The 21,827-nt window shown below is 34.3% G+C and overlaps 2 protein-coding genes across 2 annotated transcripts; both read right to left on the bottom strand.

Annotated features, from left to right (window-relative positions):
• Nucleotides 1-500: 500 nt before the first annotated feature.
• Nucleotides 501-1,586, bottom strand: LOC121432157 (adenosine receptor A1-like). Its single transcript, XM_041630014.1, has one exon. The coding sequence runs from the start codon at nt 1,584-1,586 to the stop codon at nt 501-503; it is 1,086 nt and encodes a 361-aa protein (XP_041485948.1).
• Nucleotides 1,587-4,329: 2,743 nt separating this feature from the next.
• On the bottom strand, nt 4,330-21,549 carry LOC121432004 (interferon alpha-inducible protein 27, mitochondrial-like). The gene is made up of 2 exons (XM_041629814.1): nt 21,370-21,549; nt 4,330-6,745 (listed from the first exon to the last, which is right to left on the bottom strand). The coding sequence occupies exon 2, from the start codon at nt 6,719-6,721 to the stop codon at nt 6,215-6,217; it is 507 nt and encodes a 168-aa protein (XP_041485748.1). The 5' UTR covers nt 6,722-6,745; nt 21,370-21,549; the 3' UTR covers nt 4,330-6,214.
• Nucleotides 21,550-21,827: the final 278 nt, after the last annotated feature.

Below are 21,827 nucleotides of genomic sequence, written 5' to 3'. Positions count from 1 at the left end.
TCAGAATAGGCGTATTCCTTTTCTCCTGAATATGGAATGGAAAATATTTCCTCCTTGTTTAAAATCAGACAAAATCACCTCTATAGTCAATGCAAAGTTCAACAGGTGGCTTTCTTAGTGTATATATATTATTCTAATGCCATCAGAAATTATTGAAATTTTACAAAAATCGACATCTTTCAAAATTATACATTTGTACTTCGTTCATCCTTCAGATCAATTGGGTTGCACACGAATAAACTAGACGAAATGATCTATATTTTCTTCCAATGGTCACTGAACTAAACAAGGCGAACAGGTAAATCAAATCGCTTAAACACTTAATTTGCTTTCGCAAAGTGCAATGACATGTTGACGCTATCAAAGAAACTGAGTGAGGAATAACAGGTTCACCATCGGGTATAACGTTGACAATATATTCTTTAAAAAATCCTTTCCCTGATCTTCCAAGGCAAGATACTCCTGAACCGAACCCCATTTTGGTTACACACGAACGAGATTTAACGATGTCGCAAGATGTACCTTAATCCACGGGAAGGCTCTGGCAAGCTGTCCAAGCGACACTTAAAGATATAGATGAAAACCTGACTGAAAACGGGATGTTTGAAAGCATAAATAATAGGATTGACTATGGAATTGCTAAGAATCAGAATTGAGAAGCAGATAAAGGGAATGTAGCTATCGGGGACGATGGAACAGACGCCATAAGGCAAGACCAACACGTAGAATACACAGACGACAGTGGCAAGATTTTTGGTCACTCTTATTTCCCGTGCGTTCCATGGATTGGCGTGTTGTTGTGGCTCGACTATCTGAAGGGCTCCCGTGTTTAGCGTGGAAATCGGAGGGAGGCCTGTGGTTGAAACATCATTTTGGTTATTCTGCCTAGAAGCTTTGGTTGGATTGCTTCGCGTGACAGCTATCCGACGAGCTTGCCTGCGAACGTGGAAAGCGATGCTGACATAACTCGAGGTTATCACCACAAAAGCCGACATGACGGAGAATGAAAACACCATCGGCATGAAAAAGTCGTCTTGTTGTTCATCGCTCCAGACGCAGGTCTTATAACGTTTTGAATATCCCAGGCTTCCCTGGCCAGCGATCTGGGGAATGATCATGGAAATAAGTGGATAGATCCAGCTTATGATGACCATCAACACGAGATTCCTTCGAGTATATACTCGTGTATAAGTATGGTGTGATCGAGTGATTTTGATCCATCTGTTCAAGGCAATCATCGTCAAAAGGACAATGCTTGTTACATTGGTAGTGATGATGATCCCTCCTGCAATGGCGCACAAAGACCCGATCGGTGGCGGACCATTGCGGGTGAGTACAGAAACAACCTGCACAGGAAAGAAAAGGCAATTCAGAAGATCTGTCACTGCTAGGCATGCCACAAAGACGTTTGTTGTAGTTTGGAGTTTATTTGAGAAATACACCGCTATGATGACGAGGCTGTTCCCGACGACACCTACAACTGTCATGAGACACAAAATACTTGCTGCCAGAATTCGATAGCCATAGTGGCTGAATTCAAAAGCTGTCGTTGCATTGGTTTCTTCATAAGCAGTCGTTACTACCATTGCGAGGGAATAACGGTATTCATAGGTTGCCGGTAGTTTGAGTGAACCACTGTCTCTCGATAGAAATGAAATGATGATTCTTTTAGTCAGTAAAGGATGCCATTGTCCCGACCTTTATTATTACATTATATCCCTAATGTCGAGCAATCACCGTTCGCCGTTAGACGCAGAAATATAATTACTTGTCAGTCAATTGGAAACTATTCACCTATAAGCAAGACAAATGCCTTTCTTCATAATAATGTCTCAATCTGTCAATATCTACGGTACATTATGCCAAAATGTTGACGCTCCCTTTTAACTTGCTATTATGTTACACGTCAGTGGCTGCATACGCGTGTTCAATATTGTCCACGAACCAAACCGCTCAAAAAGCCAAATGTTTGCTCGCTTTCAATTAAACAATACGCCTACATTAACTTAAGTTTGTCATTTATGTTCACTGTTCCAAGTTCTAAAGTGTGTCAAAATAAATTGTTATTACACGGCGTAGCCAGAAACAAAGAGCAAAGCAACTCATTTTTTTTTTCAGATGTGAGGAGTATTATCAACTAAGTGCCATAAAACCCCGATTGCAAGACTTACCGAAACCTACATTAATCCATCACCTTCCGGGATTACATGGCCCGTATAGAAAGCCTATGAGAAACACACATTTCAGTAGTCAAGAAGTTAAGCGGAATTTTAACCTGCAGTTTTCTTTTAATCGAGATGGAGGGGGTTTCATCCCTGCATTTACACCGAAGACGCCATATTGAATTTGCTACTATTGCTTGCTTCAACAAAATCGCTGCCAAAGTATTCTATTCCCTGATTGTGCATACGTAACAATAACCTTGGTTAAATCAAGGAACAAACTTGTTTCTCAGTTTCATTTTACCAAATAGCATCACAACTGGCAATCGGAGAAATACATGGTTTCAAAGGCTTTCGGAGAAATTTGCATTTTTGCAAAATAACGCATAATGCAAGTTGATTTTAATAGAAAATAGTCATCTTCCGGCAAAATATCCTTGTATACAATCGCTCTGAAATGGTTTATCGCTACTTTTATTTATTTGGTGACCTTCAGCGAGACTCATGCCGTGTGTTATCCCTTTCTTTATGTCGGTTACAATTTCAAGACATTATATTCTTGATAATCTTATCAGTAAGATTTAATCGTTTTGTAACCCTTATATATGAGTTTTATTGATTTTAATATTGGTTTGTATTACTTCCAAAGAAGTCCCCATCTTCATCATTCTTTTCAATAAATTAAAGGAAAATGTGAAGGAAGGAATTCGTTCATCTATCTTTATTTTGATTTTCCACAATGCAAGGTGTTTTAATTCTTTCCTCTCCTTTAAGAAGATTACAAATACCCTTCTCACAAAAGCATCAAACGTAAAGAATATCCTTCTAACTCCTCTTAGAAAAGTAATATCAAGTTATTTTCGTCTGAATTCATCAAATTGCCTGTATTTCTCATTCCAACAAGATGGCTTTATCGATGTGCGTCTCCTAATTTTTCTTGTATTCTTCCATTTGACTGAAGAACATTTCATTTTCTCCTAGGTCGCATCTTGTTGTCAGTTCAACGATTCGTAGCTCGATAGGATCTCTTTGCAGCGGGTTGGGTTAGCGCCTTTGTTATACGGAAACAGTCACCATTTTCACCCACAGGAAATAAAATCTCCTTAAGGTAAGGAATGTCTTCGATGCTTTACTGTCCAGATCATCAAGGCCAGTCTACTCGCTGAAAAACCTTTTCCTAACTATTATTTGTATTTCTCTATTCTTCTTCATTTGCCATCAAAGACGCGACGCAGCTTTAATACATGTATACCATGCATGGGCGGAAATCCCAGGGGGGACGTGTCCCCCCTACTCAAAATAGTAGGGGGGACACAATATCAAATGTCCCCCTACTATTTTGGGTCTTTGGTGATGCTAAGAAATATATCACTCAAAATTGGAATAAAACGTGCGTTTTGGGACGAGATGACCTTTTTTTTTTTTGCTTGTCAAATATATTTTCGTCGAAATGACCTTAGATTTTAGGTAATAGCCTTTTTTTTTGCTTGTCAAATTTTCCAGACCCTTGTCCCCCCTTCCTTTTGGGAGAGATTTCCGCCCCTGATCCGCCCCTGATACCATGTTGGAGAAAGCAAAGGTCTGAACAGAAATAAATACCCACTACAGCAATACGCCTTTCATTCTTGTTTTCATGAAAAAATTGACACAGAATTGAAATTATTTACGAATCACCTGGTGTTTTACAAAATCTACGATGTCATAAAAATGCTCGACGTCAACTCGAAAGAAATTGGCGCCTCTGAAGTGGGGAGCCTTTCATGAGAACAATTGTCAATTATTTTCATTGACAACTGTTATAAGCTAATGAAATCCTTGCGTCTGACTGGCTCGGAACAAATTAATAATTCAGATTCACTGATAAGATGCTTCAGGAAACACTCCCTTGGTCGTATGAGGACAAAATGTGGGTACAATGCATTGATCCTACTTGAATGGCAAAATTCGCAATGTCACATATCACTGAGATTTGTATTAATAATGGCTCGAATCGTCGGCGCTTGTCAGTTTGTATGATAGAAAGATATACAGTAATTGTTGAGTAAAATAATGCTTTCATGTGCCAGTACTTGATTCGTCGAGACTAAATTGACAGAGTAAACAGGATCGACAAAGGCCACGTCGAATCAGGGTCAAAATGGACATATTTGCTGTTCATATTCTCTTTATTCTGTTCAATTTATTCCAATCGACTAGTAGTATCAGCCAGCATGCAATTTTTAAGCAAATAAAGTTGTTATTATTGCGGTAGAGAAATGATAAATCCTATATAATCAAAGAAGAAGTTACCTGCGAGGTATACCCTCATTTGCCACGTAATTATCACGTATTTTGTCCTATTTGTACGAATCATTGACTTTTGGTGAATGAACCTCCCATTTTTCCGGAGTCATTTGATGTTATACTGATGTTAGATTAATCGCATTATCATAGTTTGAGAGTTTATCAGATAAAAAAGAAATGTAATTAACAATATTTCTTCTGACCTTCAATCAATAAAATGTGGAATTCCACAAGGATCGATCTTGGCCCCCTTGCTTTTCTTAATATATATCAATGATTTGACTTATGTAACGCCTTTGTTATCATTAGTATTTTTTGCAGATGACACAAACATATTTTGTTCACATAATAGTTCAGAAACTTTAATGTATAAAATTAATAGTGAATTACCAAAACTATATGCTTTAAGTGTAATAAACTTTCACTTGATATACATGTATATATATATATATAACAAAGTTTATGTATTTCAAACATACAAATTCACATATTGCTGAATTTCCTTACAATATAATCATAGACAATACTCCTCTGAAAAGACAAAATGATACAAAATCATTACAATAGGTGTTACAATAGATGAGAATTTAAATTGGAACGAACACGTACGTTGCATATCTCGAGAAATGTCGGTGTACTTTTCAAAATGAAAAATATTATTCTACAAACTACCCTTGTCGCACTATACAATTCATCAATTTTACCCTATATATCGTACTGCAATATAGTTTTGGAAACGTGTGCAAAAACAAAATTAATGCAATATATCTATTACAGAAAAAAGGCTATTCGTATTTATACTGATTTGCAGTATTTATTTAGCACACACAAACTCATTATTCCATAAACTAAAGACTCTAACAGTATTTGACATAAATTCACTTCACAGAGTTTACTGCTGATGTTCAAGTACGTAAATAACATGCTTCCATCTTCATTTTATACACTAAACACATTTATTCATTCATACCCTACACGGAACTCTTCAAGTTCTCACCCAATCATCCCTAACTTGCTTATGCACAGAGATCAATAAGACAACACGGTCCCGATTTATGGAACCCTCTACCCGAGTCTATCGAAAAAATTTCATCTCTTTACTCATTTAAGGCAAATATTAAATCAATTTTATTATCAGAATATTTGAAGTAAGTTTTCTGTGTCAGTGTTTCAGTTAATCATAAAATCACTTTATCACCAAATTATCTCCCATGACCATCACAATCTCCATCATGGCCTTCATTTTCACCATTGTCACCATCATCCTCATTCTTATCATCTCCATGTTCATCATTATAAAATTAATGACAAAATAACATTTCCATTCTGCTTTATTAATGAATTTATTAATTTAATGAGTTTTATTCCGGGGTTGTCATTTTTTCAAGTAATCTGCTTTTAGTCTCTTGCAAACTGTATTTTTTTTTTGGCGGGGGGTAGTAGATCATGTTTGTTTAGAATGACTTTTTTTATTTAGTTTTTTTCTTTATGATTCATACCGAAATCAATTACCGGTATATTGTGTTTGTTGCGTAATGAAAATTGTATTTTATAAGAATGTTGCAGAAGACAAAAAATAAAACAAATCAAATCGAACTTCAATGGCAACATGGCTTAGCGGCCAATTTAAAAAAAAATACGTTGTAGTTTCCATAAAGGTAATGAAAAACTGATCCCCTCACCCTGTCTATAGAGATAAGGGGGATCGAGTTTTGTTTTTATTGCTATTTTGATTCACTTCAACTAGATTTATGCAGGCAATCTGCTCTTTAGTCACTGTCAGTTTGAGTCTCTGCTTCGCTTGTTGAGACGTCTTTCCGCCTTTTCTTGAACCTGATGACACCTTCGACTATCTCTGCTTCGCTTGTTGAGACGTCTTTCCGCCCTTTCTTGAACCTGATGACACCTTCGACTATCTGGCTTACAGTAAGAGCACCAGCCGTTGTTCCTGCAGCGGCTGAAGCAGCGGTGGCAGCCCCACCAGCTCCTATGGCCTGGAGGACTGCTACGGTACTTCCTGCAGCAACGCCCCCTCCACTGGCAATTGCGGCTGAGGACATCGAAGACGCTGCCACTGAACCTGCGACGATACCACCAGCTGCAAACCCAAGACCAGGTATGACGACACTGATGACTATAGTTGCTGTCAACCCAAGAGTAATTCCAGTTATGGCTGCCGCAATGCGAGCTTTCTGTGCTTTGGTTAGCGGTGGTCGAGGTAGATGTTCTGCTGGGCCATCTCCAGTTTGTGTCTGTCGATCTTGAAAAAAGGGCATTTTCAACCAGCGTGTTTCTCCGTCCTGGAGGCAAACGAAAAAAATATTTTAAGAGGGCTTGCGGCCAACAAACATGGTATATGTTTGCGATTTTGACAACTACAATGATGACGGTTACACTAGGGCTCAGCAGCCAGTCACAATCAATGTATCCATGGTAGTTTAATACTTAGCATTGCAAAGTTACCATCAGTGGCGTATCTAGCAAGGGAAGCAAGGGGGCACATTCCCCGTGCGCCACTTTCAGGGGGCTCAAAAAAGGGAAAGGGGGGCAAATAAAGAACAGGATAACAAAAAGTGAAGAGAAAAGGCAAAGGAATAAAGGCCCATAAAAAGACAATCATTCACTGAAAGTGATTTGATATATGCTATACAATGGTAATGCACTTTCCAACACATTTAGAAAAATGAATCTTGTATGTCTTTACCCAAGGATGAATATTCGTTCCAACTTTTGATAAGTGATATACTTATTCTCTTAAAGAATTGAATTTTTTTTTTTTCTAAACGCAAATATCATCTCTTTTCATCTCTAGCTGCGGGATTGCCTTTTGATACTTAGGGGAAGGCGGGGTAAGTTGAGCATAGGGGCAAGTTGAACCACCACCCCCAATAATGAGTGAGTCAGGCATTGTGGTGGTTTCATGTATTGATGACCCATTGCATAACCCTTAACCCCACCACCTTTTTTCAACTTTGAAACAAAAAGAACTTTTTTAGAGGGAAAAATGCAAATTTCAGCCAAAAAAAGTGAAAAAGGGTGTGAAATATATAAGTGCTTTTTACCCATACACGTCTTTAAATATATTATAGAAATAAGAACAATATTGTTACTTTAGTCCAGGTATTGATTCTCATTCTTGTCATAATCTTTTATATGATGAATGCATAAGAAATGTGTAGGGGAAGGCGAGGTAAGTTGAGCATAGGGGCAAGTTGAGCCACCAGCCCCAGGCCAATAATGAATGAGTCAGACATTGTGGTGGTGTCATGTATTGATGACCCATAGCATAACCCCTAACCCCACCACATTGTTTTTAACTTTGAAACAAAACGTAGTTTTTTAGAGGGAAAAACATGAATTTCAGCCAAAAAAGTAAAAAAGAGTGTGAAATAGATAAGTGCTTTATAAACACACACGTCTTTGAATATAATAAAGACTTGATAACAACATTATTAGTCCAGGTATGGATCTTCATTCTTGTCATAGTATTTTATATGATGGATGCATAATAAATGTGTGGATACAAAATTATCGCACTAAGTTCCGACTGGGTAAGTTGAGCCAAACAGCACGGGGCAAGTTGAGCCATGGTAATTCCTATGGTAATGTATCTTTAAAAACAAACAAACCATAAAAATCGATTGAAATGCTGGCTGAAAGGAGCAAATTTACATGACTGCTCTTTTCCTTTTAAAGGATGTTAGTATTTATAGAGAATTAGCAAGTGAAAAGACTTCAAACAAAAAATTGACATGCTGGTTCTCCCCTCATACATTTTGTATGATTCCCGCATACATTTTGTACATAGTTTTTTGTGGCTCAACTTACCCCAGACGCGGTGACACAACTTACCCCACATATGGGGCAAGTTGAGCCATTTGACATCGTTTTTTCAAAGGTCCCGATGACTTTCAATGTGGGGGTAGAAAGTTATATACAGGTGAAAAATATTTCCCAAGAATTAAATTTAAAGGCAAGGTACTTATTTCTACAATATTATTAGTCATATCAATTCTAACATGCAAAATGCAAAAAGTGTCACAACTTACCTCACCTTCCCCTACTCTTCATACATGTTTTTTTTTCTGGTTTAATAATATTGTCAAAGCTTTTCATCACGCGTTGATTTGAGAAGGGATATACAAATCCTCTTCAATCATTAAGCTTTCCCTTTTTAGGTGAGGATATATATATATATATATATATATATATATGTGTGTGTGTGTGTGTGTGTGTGTGTGAGGGTGCGTGTGTGTGGGTGTGTGTGTGTGTATACACTTGGTATGGGATTGGTTGAGGTTTCCGAAAGTGCTCATTGCAGGGGCAGAGCAATATATGCACATACATGTATTTATTTATATGGAGATAAGTGATTATAGTCCGTTAATAATAACCAGTTATTCATAGAAAGTATAATGGTGAATCAATATATAACGAGGTATAAAAATATATAGTTACTGTAAGGTCAGTGAGCAAACTGAATTGTTGACAGTAAACATGGTAAAGTTAAAGGAAACCAAAACCCAAGAAGAGAAGTAATCTGATTGGAAAGAGTAAAATGAGCGGAACAATTTAAAAAAAGTTTCATCAAAATCGGTTATGAAATAAGCAAGTTATGGGAGTTTGAAAACTCTTGTTGTACTTTCTATGGGCATCCTCAAATTGGCAAACGTGCTTCAAAATGGCTGATTTTGTGGACAACTCTCCATTTGTTTTGTACACAAATTTTCAGATATTCCTCATTATCTTTCAAATTGCATCTTGCCTCCTTCTGAGCACAACATATGTCAGGGGAAAATATAATCCACACCATATATGTCAAGGTCAGGAGGAGATAATGTGAAATATGTAAGATAAAGGGGAAAATCTGAAAATATGTGTACAAAACAAATGGAGAGTTGTCCACAAAATCAGCCATTCTTTTATTTGAAATCTGTCAATTTCTACAGAGATTGCTAAATATAATATCTTCACACCTTACTATGCACTTATTATGATATCCATTCAGCCAAATGTGCAGATATTATGTGGTTTTGTTGTTTGGGGAAAGGAAAAATATTAATGTCACAATTCATATAGATTGTATAATGAAACGATAAACAATTTTGTAAACAAATCAATTTGAATGAATTGGAGATACAGTGTGTATTTCATCTAACTACATATGAATTTGCACGCGGTTGTATATAGCTTGCTCAAATACATCCGAGTAGGGATCTATCTTTAACTTGAATAGTGACGATTTATGCAGATGTTAACAACAAGACTATTATAAGTATACAAATGTTTCACGAAATGTGAAATATATATAATCATAAAATACATCTAATTCAATGTGGAACTTCTGTTTCAAATGTGACAACTATTGCAGATATTGTCATCAAAGCATATACTAATCATATCTCACTATATATTATCAGATCCATTCAGTCAAAAGTTGAAAATATTTGGTTGTGTTTTGTTCGAGGAAATTATTAAATAAATTATTTTGTAAACAACCAAATCTGAATAATTTGACAATATATCTTGAGACTCATAGATGTGAATGTTTACATGCGGTTATATTTTATTAAAATACATTCGATTCATTAGCAATCTTTTACTTGGAATGTAACGACTCTGTAGACACTTTTTTTCAATCATAACTAAAAAATAAATGTGTCTTTTTTGTATCAAATATATCTAGCTCTTGTTAAATCTTTTACTAATATGAGATCGGACTGCAAAGTTGTTAAACATTGGACTATCATTAGTATACAAACCATATATACAGTGAGATGCATTTGCCAAACGTGAGATATGAGGTAATATTTTATCCAAACATACATAATTCTATGTGGATTTAATATTTGAAATTTGTCATTTTCTGCAGATATTTTTATTAACATAAGATTATCATCAATATACAAAGTATATTTCAATATACATTATTAGAGATTTTCAATCCACAAACTGTGAAAATATGTGGTTGTGTTTTTGTTCGAGGGATAACAACTGCTTGTAAGTCTTCATAGAGCTTCAGTTAAATGCGTTAATTTCTAGATTATCTAGAAGGAAAATATTGAATATATTATATTGTCTTTGTAAACACCACAATTAAATTTCAATATATCATGAGATTCATTTAGCTAGTTGTGAAAGTGTACACTAAATCTATCTCTATGTGAATCTTTCTTTGTTTATACTGGAGATGCGAAATGTCTGCAGATATTGTTAATAAAGTGACTACCATTAGTATACTTCACATATTTCATCACATATTGTGAGACTCTAATATGTGGATGTATTTTGTGGATCTAATTTTGTTTTATTGCTGTGTAGCTAGAATGTGAAGGTGCACACGCGAATGTAGTTTATTCACCGTGAGCTGATATCAATTGGAAGGCTCGATTTGTCATTTTATTTTATCTTGTTTTTGGCGCCTCAAGTGAAAAATTAGACTAAATCGATAAACATAGGGAAGGGAAAACAAATGTTTTATGTAATCAACTTCCTGATTGCTGCAATTCACTATATGAGTGAGTTTAGGGACACCTCATTGCTTTGTTTCCGGGAAATATCAACTGTGCCTATGGCGGTTTACTGGACCGTACCTTTATACATGTTTCTTGCTATCTCGGTGGCCATGTGACGTGACGGGGTGTTCCATTGTTATTAATCGGTGAATAAACTCATCACGTTGTCCATGCATTACCCGTTGCCAGGTCAGGGCAGTTTTTATAATCATTTGATCGTCCAGACATTTATTGACAAGTGAAATTTTCCCTTCCTCGCATCCACCAGCTTTTGCTGAATCAACCTGTATGCAGCCATTATGTGTATAGGCCCTATGCAACCATGCATTATGTGATTATACCACGCATATCCATTGTTGCACCACCCTTTGGTTGCACATGACATTATGTGCTAATTTATCATCATTTTCACGAACTATCCTTCTTTCAGAGGTCATGAACCAATTTTGAGAAACTTGTGTTTAATTTCTAGCTTTTAGAATTTACTTTTTTATTTTGAATACCAACACAAGTGATCGATCATGAAAAATAAAAGACTCTGAAATTTAACGAGATATTTAACAATTTGCATCTCATTAGAAATTAACAAATTAAAATTTTTCTTTGATTCTGGGTTGACTCAGACCTCTGAGACACTTCGTGATGCCGATGACCAATTATATCAATATATATAAATGTATATTTTTTCGATAGGATCGAAACCTTTATTTTGTATCCTTATTATTACAGTGCCACTGATATTTCGTGTTTAAAAGGTTCCTTCATATACAAATCATGGCTGAGACACTCAGAAATAAGAGTGTTCATTACATTTCAATTATGAATATTCATCAGATTCCGGTTGTAGGATTTGAATTCTCCAATCATCAACTCCATCATCATTGTCATCATTGTCATCATTTTCATCATCATCATCATAATAACCATCATCATCATAATCACCAACAGCAAATTCTATTTCACATTCATCCATTTTTAGTTTTTTTAAACTTCATCCTCTCTTCATCTCATCACCATCTTGCTGTCACGACACAGAAAATTTACACACAAATCACATGTCATACCAATAATCTTAAGTTTTTGGTAATATTAAATATTCCTCCTGAGTAATGACATGGACATTTTTTCTATTTTCAATACAAACAATATATCATCTGATAATAACTATTACTCAACTGAAGATTTTACTTCTATATAGATTTAGAGACATGGAACATAAATTCAGTTTGCTTCATATTAATGCTCGAAGTTTGAACAAAAATTTTGAGTCATTAGAATCATTACTTTTCACTATAAACAATTTCAAATTTTCCATTATTGGTGTCACGGAAACATGGCTTCACAATACTTCACCTAACATATTCAGTTTGCAAAACTATAATCTCATTAGGCGTGACCGGGAAGAACAAAGAGGAGGAGGTGTAGCATTTTACATCAGTGAACATTTGCAATTCAAAGTAAGGAAAGAAATATCATTAAAACAGAGTGAAACTTTATTCATAGAAATCACGAAGCCAAAAAGCAAAAATATAATTATTGGATTGATTTATAGACCCCCTCATGATAAAGTAAATTCATTTTGTGAAGACCTTAAAACATGCCTTCATACTATTAGAAAAGAAGAGAAACAAATATATTTAATGGGAGATTTTAACATCAACCTGTTATCCCAAAATAATGAACACGATTTATTCCTACACACAATGCATTCATTTGGCTATTATCCCCATATAGATAAACCGACCAGAATTGATAACCATTCATCAACACTTATCGACAACATTTTTTCAAATATATTAAACAGAGATATTACCAGCGGATTGTTAATATCTGATATTTCGGATCATTTGCCGGTTTTTTCATTTTGCGATAATGATATTCCAAAAGAAAATATACTCAAATCGACAATGTATAGAAATGAATCTCAAAATAACATTGAATCGTTTAAAAGGGATCTTGCAATTGAAGAATGGTTGGATGTATTTCATGAGTCTAATCCAAACATTGCTTACACAAATTTTAACAATAAATTGCAGACATTTTACGAGAAAAAATTTTCCCCTGATATCACAGGTCAAAAGAAAGAAGGCAAAAATGCCATGGATTTCTAAAGCAATTTTAAGATCCATACGTACCCGAAATAAACTTTACAAGTCATTTTTAAAGAACCCTTCTATTCAAAACAAAAATAAATACAAAACTTATAGAAATAGACTAACCAATACAATTCGAGCTTCTCGCAAATTATATTATTCCGAGAAGCTTTGCAAAGTCAAATCAAACATGAAAGCGACATGGGAGATTATAAATGATTTGATTGGCAAGAAACCCAAAACATTACCCAAAGATAATTTCACAGCTCATAATCTTGCAATAAATTCAGAAGATGTAGCTGATACCTTTAATTCTTTTTTTGTTAACTTAGGACCCTCCTTAGCAAAATAACTTGACAGAACTGATGAAAATTTTGGAAAATTTCTTCCCACACCCATTAACTCTTCTTTATTCTTTAACCCAACAAATGTTCAGGAATTAATTGAAATAACAAAAAATCTAAAATCAAGCAAATCACAGGGAATTGATAGAATTAGTACTTCCCTTCTTAAGCAGATCATACACTATATTGCCTCTCCTTTGTGTCATATTTTCAATCTCTCAATTAGCACTGGAATATGTCCTGATTCCCTAAAAATTGCAAAGGTAAATCCTGTTTTTAAAAAAGACAATCCGCATGAAATAACAAATTACAGGCTTATTTCTATTCTTCCCAGCATTTCCAAAATATTAGAGAAGATTATTTACAATAGACTTTATAAGTTTCTAGATACTTTTCATTTTCTAAATTCTAACCAATATGGATTCAGGAAAGGACATTCGACTGATCAGGCGTTAATTCAAATATATGATAAAATTACAAATGCAATGGCAAATAAAGAACATATAATAGGCGTATTCATGGACTTAAGCAAAGCCTTTGACACTCTTGACCACTAGATATTACTTAAAAAACTTGGAAATTATGGAATTCGCGGAATTACACTATCTTGGTTTAAGAGTTATTTGTCCAATAGAAAACAATATGTAATTCACAATAATATTTCTTCTGATTTTCAGTTAATACAATGCGGAGTTCCACAAGGATCAATCCTAGGCCCCTTGCTCTTTTTAATATATATTAATGATTTGACTTCTGTAACACCTTTATTATCATATCTATTATTTGCAGATGACACCAACATTTTTTGTTCACATAATAGCTTAGAAACTTTAGTAGATATAATTAACCGTGAGTTACCAATTGATTGATTGATTGATTTTATTTGTCAGGTAACTGTGAACAAGTACATGAAAATATGAACAGTACGTGTATACCTTGACAGGATTGCCCATGAAAGCCGAGATGGCTTATTTCCAATGGGGTCCTTACATCAGTAATTGACAACAATGTACATCTATGAAAAACACCTATAGAAATCTACAAACTACATCAATTAAGTCTAGACCACTAAAATTACACGAAGAATTGTAAAACTTAATATATAAAAAGACAAAAACAATTAAGTTTGCCATGAAAACCATTTACGCAAAATATGATTAAAATAATTGTAAAACAGGTTGAGTAAACGATCATTACTTCTAGGTTACATATGAAAATTATACTATAATCAGTTTTTAAATAGCGCTAAATGCATCGTAACTAATACAAGATCATGAATCGTTAAACCTAAGATATGAAAAAGTACAGATAAGTTTGACATCAAACTTTCACGCAAACAACAAAATATGATGAAAGAATGTAAAACAAGTTGATTATTAAAATAAATCATAACTAAATAGTTATATATAAGACTACATGATACACATGAAATTAGAAAGAATATTTAACATTACAGAGTGGGGACATTTTTAAAGTGTTGTTTCAATACTCTTTTAAATTGTGTAAAAGTCTTAACCGATTTAACATGATTAGGGAGAGAATTCCAAAAATGTATACCATTATAATAAAATGTGTTGCCAATTTGACCTTTTCTTATAGGTACAACAAAGTTAAACAGACTATTTCTTGTTTCATGCCCGTGAATATTAGATGACCGTGTAAAGTTTTTTGAGATGTAATGATATTCGTTTGAATAGAAAATTTTATGAACATGGTGAAGTATAAGTTGTTGCGACCTCAAGTCTATGCGAAGAAGGCCAGCTTTTTCAATTTCATTCTTCCCAACATGTGTTCTTGGGTGTAAGCAAGTAATAAATCTAACAATCTTATTTTGAATAATTCTAAACTTTTTTTGATCAACCTTTCCAAGACTGCAGTACCATGCTGCATTAGCATAATCAAATAAACACTGTATTAATGAAAAGCTTAAAATGCGTCTGGATTTCGTATTCATGCAATTTTGATGCCGGTATAGAAATTTCAAGCGAGCATTAGCTTTTTTGACAATAGAGTCAACCATAGATGTACATGAGAGATCACTATTTAATATCAGGCCTAAATACTTCACGGAATTCTGTCTCTTAATTAATTGATTGTTATAGTATATATTGAAATCATCTGTATGCTTAGACCTAGCCCGCGAACAAAACAAAATACTTTCGGTCTTACCAACATGTAAGCTAAGTTTATTATCTGTCATCCATTTAACACATTTTGATAATTCTAAGCTAAGTTTTTCACCGATCAGCTTAGGACTTGTATCAGAATAGAGTAAAACACTGTCGTCTGCATATAAAAGTAATTTACTTTCATTAACACAAATACACATATCATTGATATAGCACATAAAAAGAATGGGACCTAATATGCTCCCCTGAGGAACTCCACACTTTATAGGCATAGAATATGAGAGTACATTTTGCATGGATACCACTTGGCGGCGATTTGTCAAGTAAGACCTAAACCAATTTAAACATGCTAAATTCAAACCCATCACTTCTAATTTCTTTAAGAGTATTTCATGATTAACCGTATCGAATGCTTTTTGTAAGTCAAGAAGAACCATTCCAACATAACGGCCTTCGGAAATTTCATTCCTAACAAAATCCAACAAGTGAATTAAACATGTTTCAGTAGAATAACCATTCCTAAAACCAGACTGAAATTCATAAATGATTTTGTATTCTTTAAAGTATTTCTCAATTTGAGAATACACGCATTTCTCCAAAATTTTCGACACTATGCTTAACACACTAATAGGTCTATAATTCCCAACATGAGTTTTGTCTTTCTTTTTGTGTAATGGTGTGACTTTAGCGATTTTCATTTCATCAGGGAAGGTACAAGTTGAAATAGATAGGTTAATAATGTAAGTTAAAGGAATAAAGACGTTTTTTGCACCATCCTTTAAAAATCTAGCAGGAACCAAGTCAAGTCCGGTACTTTTTGATATTTTCAACTTGGATAATTCATTTAATACAAACTTTTCTGTGACAGGAGAAAAATTAAAACAGCCTTTTTGTATACCTTTATTGTCGTAAAGTTTTTTTTAAATTAGGACTGTCGGCCCCAAACTCACTTCTGTCCGTAATGGGGAGCTCACAAGCTAATTTATCGGCCACTGTTGTGAAATAATTGTTAAATTCGTTGGCTATCTTTAGATTATCATGACATAGTTCCCCTTTAATATTAATAACACTTTTCTGAATATTTTTTTGTTTGTTTTTCACACCTAACTCTTTGAGATTTTTCCATAATTTCCTAGAATCATGTTTATTGTCTTCAATTTGATTTTGGAAAAATTCGTCTTTAGCTTTCCTCACTTTCCTTTGTACCACATTTCGCAATAGTTTAAATTTCCTTTCGAGTTCTAAATTACCAATATCCTTTTTCATTTTCCTGAAAGCTATATTTCGTTGTCTTATCAAACCAATAATTTCACTGGTCATCCATCTTTCTGTTCTTTGCTTAATTCTTACTTGTTTTAAAGGTGCACACTTATCAACTACTGACATGAAAATACTTTTGAAGTGTGACCAAGCAATATTCACTTCATTACATTCAAGTAAAACAGACCAATTGATTTGAGATAAAACGAAATTAAAATCATTTTCACAATAGTTTTTCATACATCGAATGCTTATAGTTCTATGCTGCCCAAATACAGGCCTGATAAGTTTCCTTGAACAATACGTTAAAAAGTGATCACTTAAGCCAATTTCAAAGACACCACTTTGACAAATATTTTCTTCTTTACTACAAATTACATGGTCTATTAATGAAGAAGTGGTAGGTGTAGTTCGGGTGGGTTTTGTTATAAGTTGGCTCAAACCATATAAATTCAAAATATTCTTGTATCTTTTGGTCAGTGCTGATTGTTGTAATAGACAAATATTCATGTCCCCTAAAAGAATAACCTCATCATCTTTTGTCAATATGTCCAATATATCATGGAGAGAATCAATAAAGTGATTGTCTCTGGGGGGTCTGTAGACTACACCTAAAGTAATAGGCTTTGTATGTGGTAATAAAATGTCGATCCACAATGATTCAATACCATCAGGTGTAAGATCTTCTCTTAGATTAAATGCGATATCATTTTTAATATAAAGGCAGACCCCACCACCATGGTCGCCTGCACGATCTCGTCTTAATATAGAATAACCATCGATATAAATTTCTTCATTATTTATGGACGAATTCAACCATGTTTCTGTAATTGCAATTACTGAAATTCTACTTTCATAGAGAAGGACGCGTAGTTCAGGAATTTTATGTAAAATGGATCTGATATTTAAATGAATGAAATGCAACCCTTTTGCTTTAAATATATCATTAAATGATTTGTATAAAACAGCCTTATCAATTCCAGTAGGTGTGTTAAATTCAGGGATAGGAGGTGCATTAACTGTTGAGGTGGGTTGAACATCAATAAAGGATTGTGTAAAAATCGAGTCACAAAATGGCGGCAATGAACAGGTTAAACATATCCAATTCTCATTTGGGTTTTGATACAGCCTAGTATATTCATTTAAAGAGATCTCGAGACATTTAGTGTGATACCACTTTTGACAAGTGGTACACAACAGTCCATTTTGGTTATTTTTGACGGGTTTCTCGCAATGACCACAAGGGAATTTATAGTTCGGACCGGGATTTGTTTCAACGTCGCCAGACAAAAAAATACGAAAAAGACTTGATTATGTTCCTGATATATTGCTGTTTGAAAGGTGGCCACGGAATTATGATAATATAAAATCCGAGAGCGAAAGTATTTTACGCGCTTAAACGATTTGATAGTAACATATTCAAAACCAGATGAGACATGGAAAGAACATAAAAATGAAATTAACAAATAATAGAAAACAAAATTCATGACATAAATATGAGCCACGCACACACACACACACACACACCCTTACAACCCTCCCCACTCACACAAACGAGTCTAGGCCTACATCTTATTCATTGACTCAGCAAAAGTAAATAATGTCCTGGAGGGTCCATGAAGCACTTGTATAGTACCAAAACTATCTTTGTGGTTTAAGTGTAATAAGCTTTCACTCAATATAGACAAAACAAACTTTATATATTTCAAGCATACACACTTACATGGTAACGAATTTCCTTATAATATAAACATAGACAATATTCCTCTCAAAAGGAAAAGAGAAACAAAGTTTTTAGGTGTCACAATAGATGAAAATTTAAATTGGAATGAACATAACTACTAGTATTTCTAGAAACGTTGGTATACTTTACAAAATGAAGAATATAATTCGACATACAACTCTTGTCATACTATACAATTCATTGATATTGCCTTATATATCGTATTGCAACATAGTTTGGGCAACATGTGCAAAAACTACAATTAATACAATATACTTATTACAGAAAAAAGCAATTTGAATCTGTACTGATTCCCAATATTTATCACACACAAATCCATTATTCCATAAACTAAAGACTCTAACAGTATTTGACATAAATACTCTTCAAAGCTTACTACTTATGTTTAAGTACGTAAATAACAAGCTCCCACCTTCATTCCACAATTTTTATACTCTGAATACATCTATTCATTCATACCCTACCCGTAACTCTTCAAATTTCCATTTAATTAACCCCAAATTGCTTATTGCGCAGAGATCCATAAGACACAATGGTCCAGATTTGTGGAACTCTCTACCAGAGCCTGTTAAACAATGTTCGTCTCTTCACTCATTTAAGGCAAACGTTAAATCTATGTTATTATCAGAATACTTGAAGTAAAATTTCTGTGTCGTATCCTTTTTATCGTGAATTTATTCCTCCTTCGTTTTAGTCATTACCAATATCTTCATCTTGACCATCATCATCTCCATGGCCTTCATCATCATCATCATCAACATCATATCACCATCACCCTCAGCTATTTGAAAGAATATGCCCATTCTGCTTTATTAATGTATTAATTCAATTAGTATAAGTTTGGGATTGTCATTTTATTCAAGCAATCTGCTTATGATGACAATCCTTCTCCTGCAAATTGTGAACATCATATAGTTAATCATTTTTGTCTGGAATTATCTATTTAGTAATCTTTATTTACAATTTATGCCAAAAATGCTAACATATTATGTTTATTATGTTATGAAAAATGTATTATACAAATGTTATGGATGCAGAAGAAAACAATAAATCAAATCAAATCAATCAAATCAAATTTTGAAGCATGTTTGCCAATTTGAGGATCCACATAGTAAGTACAAGACTTTTTAATCGTCCATAACTTGCTTATTTCACAACCGATTTTGATGAAACTTTTTTTAAAAATTGTTCCTCTCATTTTACTCTTTCCAATAAGATTGCTTCTGTTCTTGGGTTTTGGAATCCTTTAAGTGTGAAGTGAGATCAGATGTTATAGGGATGAGTTTATTAGAGGGTGAAAATGGTCGTTTATTGGTCGACGTTTATACCACGTGGTCTTAATGTTTTGAGGCTGTGTATCCAATGAGATTCCTTTTTCATGATGATGCTGTGTTTCTTGTTTTTTTACTATTTCGATGGCAGTGATGTTAATGCTGTGTACTGTGTGCCCGGGAAGGTTGAAATGCATGGTGTATGGGAAGGTTATGCTGTTGGGTTTGTTTTTGTTTAATTGGTTACTTCTGATCTAGTGTTATTTAGTCGTGTGTATAGTGTTGATCCAGTCTTCCCGACGTTTACTGCATGTTGCATTTAATGCATATTAGGAGGTAGATTACCCATAAGGATTTGCAGTTTATATCTCCGTTATACATATTGCATTGTATTTATCATTGTTATTAGGAGGACTATATTTTTTATTTTATATGTTGGTTTAGATCCTGGTGAAGGACATGTGCCCGAAAGCTTGATGAAGACTGGTATTGACCTTGCTACGACCCTCCCCATACTCTTGATCTCAAATTATATAATGTATATATATTATATTTCAATGAGCTCGCGTTCGCATTTTGCTGATGAGATGCGTATCCTATATATCAATTTATATTCCCAGAGTCCTGGGAATTATTTTTTTAACGGGGATGCTGATGTAAAATTCACAAGCAAAAAAACAAAACAAAAAGAAGCACCCCCGCTTCCCAGGGCCACGAACTTTCCTTACAAATTTCCCCATTCAGTATATCAACAATTTCAGCTCGCCCCTCGTACCTGCATTAATTACCTAATTAGATACGCAACGTGTGATTACTTCTCCCTAAAATGTATCCCCATTTCAGGTTTAAATATTGATAATTTTCAGCTCGCGATTCGCGCTCACATTGATTGTTTAGATATGCATCATGTCGATGATTACAAAGAGTGCTTAGAATATTCAGTCATAACTTCTGAATATTAAAAAAAATAGGCTTGCGCTTCGCTCTCTTATTGGGTCGATTTATTTTTGGAGATACCTATCATCTTTATGAATTTCTATAAAAAGGGCTTTTATAAAATATTGTTCCCTTTTCAGGTCTGAATATCAATAATTTTTAGACCGTGCTTCGCACTCGATCATATTGTTTGGTTTGATACGAATTATTTTTGGGATAAAAAAAGCTTTGAATATTTCGTCTTAACATCTTAATTTGGAAACAAATTCTCGCACTCGCATTGGTATTTTTATCTTGACTGGTCGAGTGCATCTTACTAAGTATATTACACTAAGAATAATCAGATAGAGAAAACACGACGGCAATTCCAATTTCTTTTTCAAATTCAGATGAGACTAAAATCACTATAAAATTCACATCATTTAACATTCACAAAAGCCTTAGAGTTTAAACTGTCTTTATGTAGAAGAATTTATGAACGTGATGAAGATGACCAAAATATTATTCCGGTAAATATTGTGTATTTCGACTTCCGTTGTTACAAAACATGCAATCGCATGTTCCTCAACGTAATGAAAATGAAAAACTCTATCCAGAAAATAATTAAATTGGCCTATTCCATGTATACTTACAGTTTAGTGATATCGTCAGAAGAATCTGCAAATGCTTATTCTCCGAGTGATTTAGACAGTAGCATTCTTTCGTTGTCACCTGTCCTGGAGTGTGTCATGTGAATGGAATCTCTCAGATATTCGTTGTCTTTTGCGTTGGTGATTTCTTTCTTTGGGAGCGGATCTCATGTTACAGTCACACTGTAAGATCGATTGAAGATCGACGAAATATATAACATATTTTTCAATGATATACCATCGATCGGTTTGGAATCGGTTTCGTTGATCTGACTGAATACAATGGTGAAGAAATCGGTTAGAATCAATGAAGCAAGAGTGTGTAAAACAACCCCGAAATCTCCCGATCTATCGATATTCTTGCGATACCACGGATCTTGATTTTGTAGGGTTCGAAGTATATTGTGAAATCACATTCATAATACTTCAGCGGAAATTATCGGAATTGCGACACATCGTAG

Source organism: Lytechinus variegatus, chromosome 18, assembly GCF_018143015.1.
Source record: "Lytechinus variegatus isolate NC3 chromosome 18, Lvar_3.0, whole genome shotgun sequence".
Lineage (NCBI taxonomy): Eukaryota > Metazoa > Echinodermata > Echinoidea > Temnopleuroida > Toxopneustidae > Lytechinus > Lytechinus variegatus.
The sequence above is the reverse complement of the archived record's forward strand: the minus strand, read 5'-3'. Positions and strand labels throughout refer to the sequence as shown.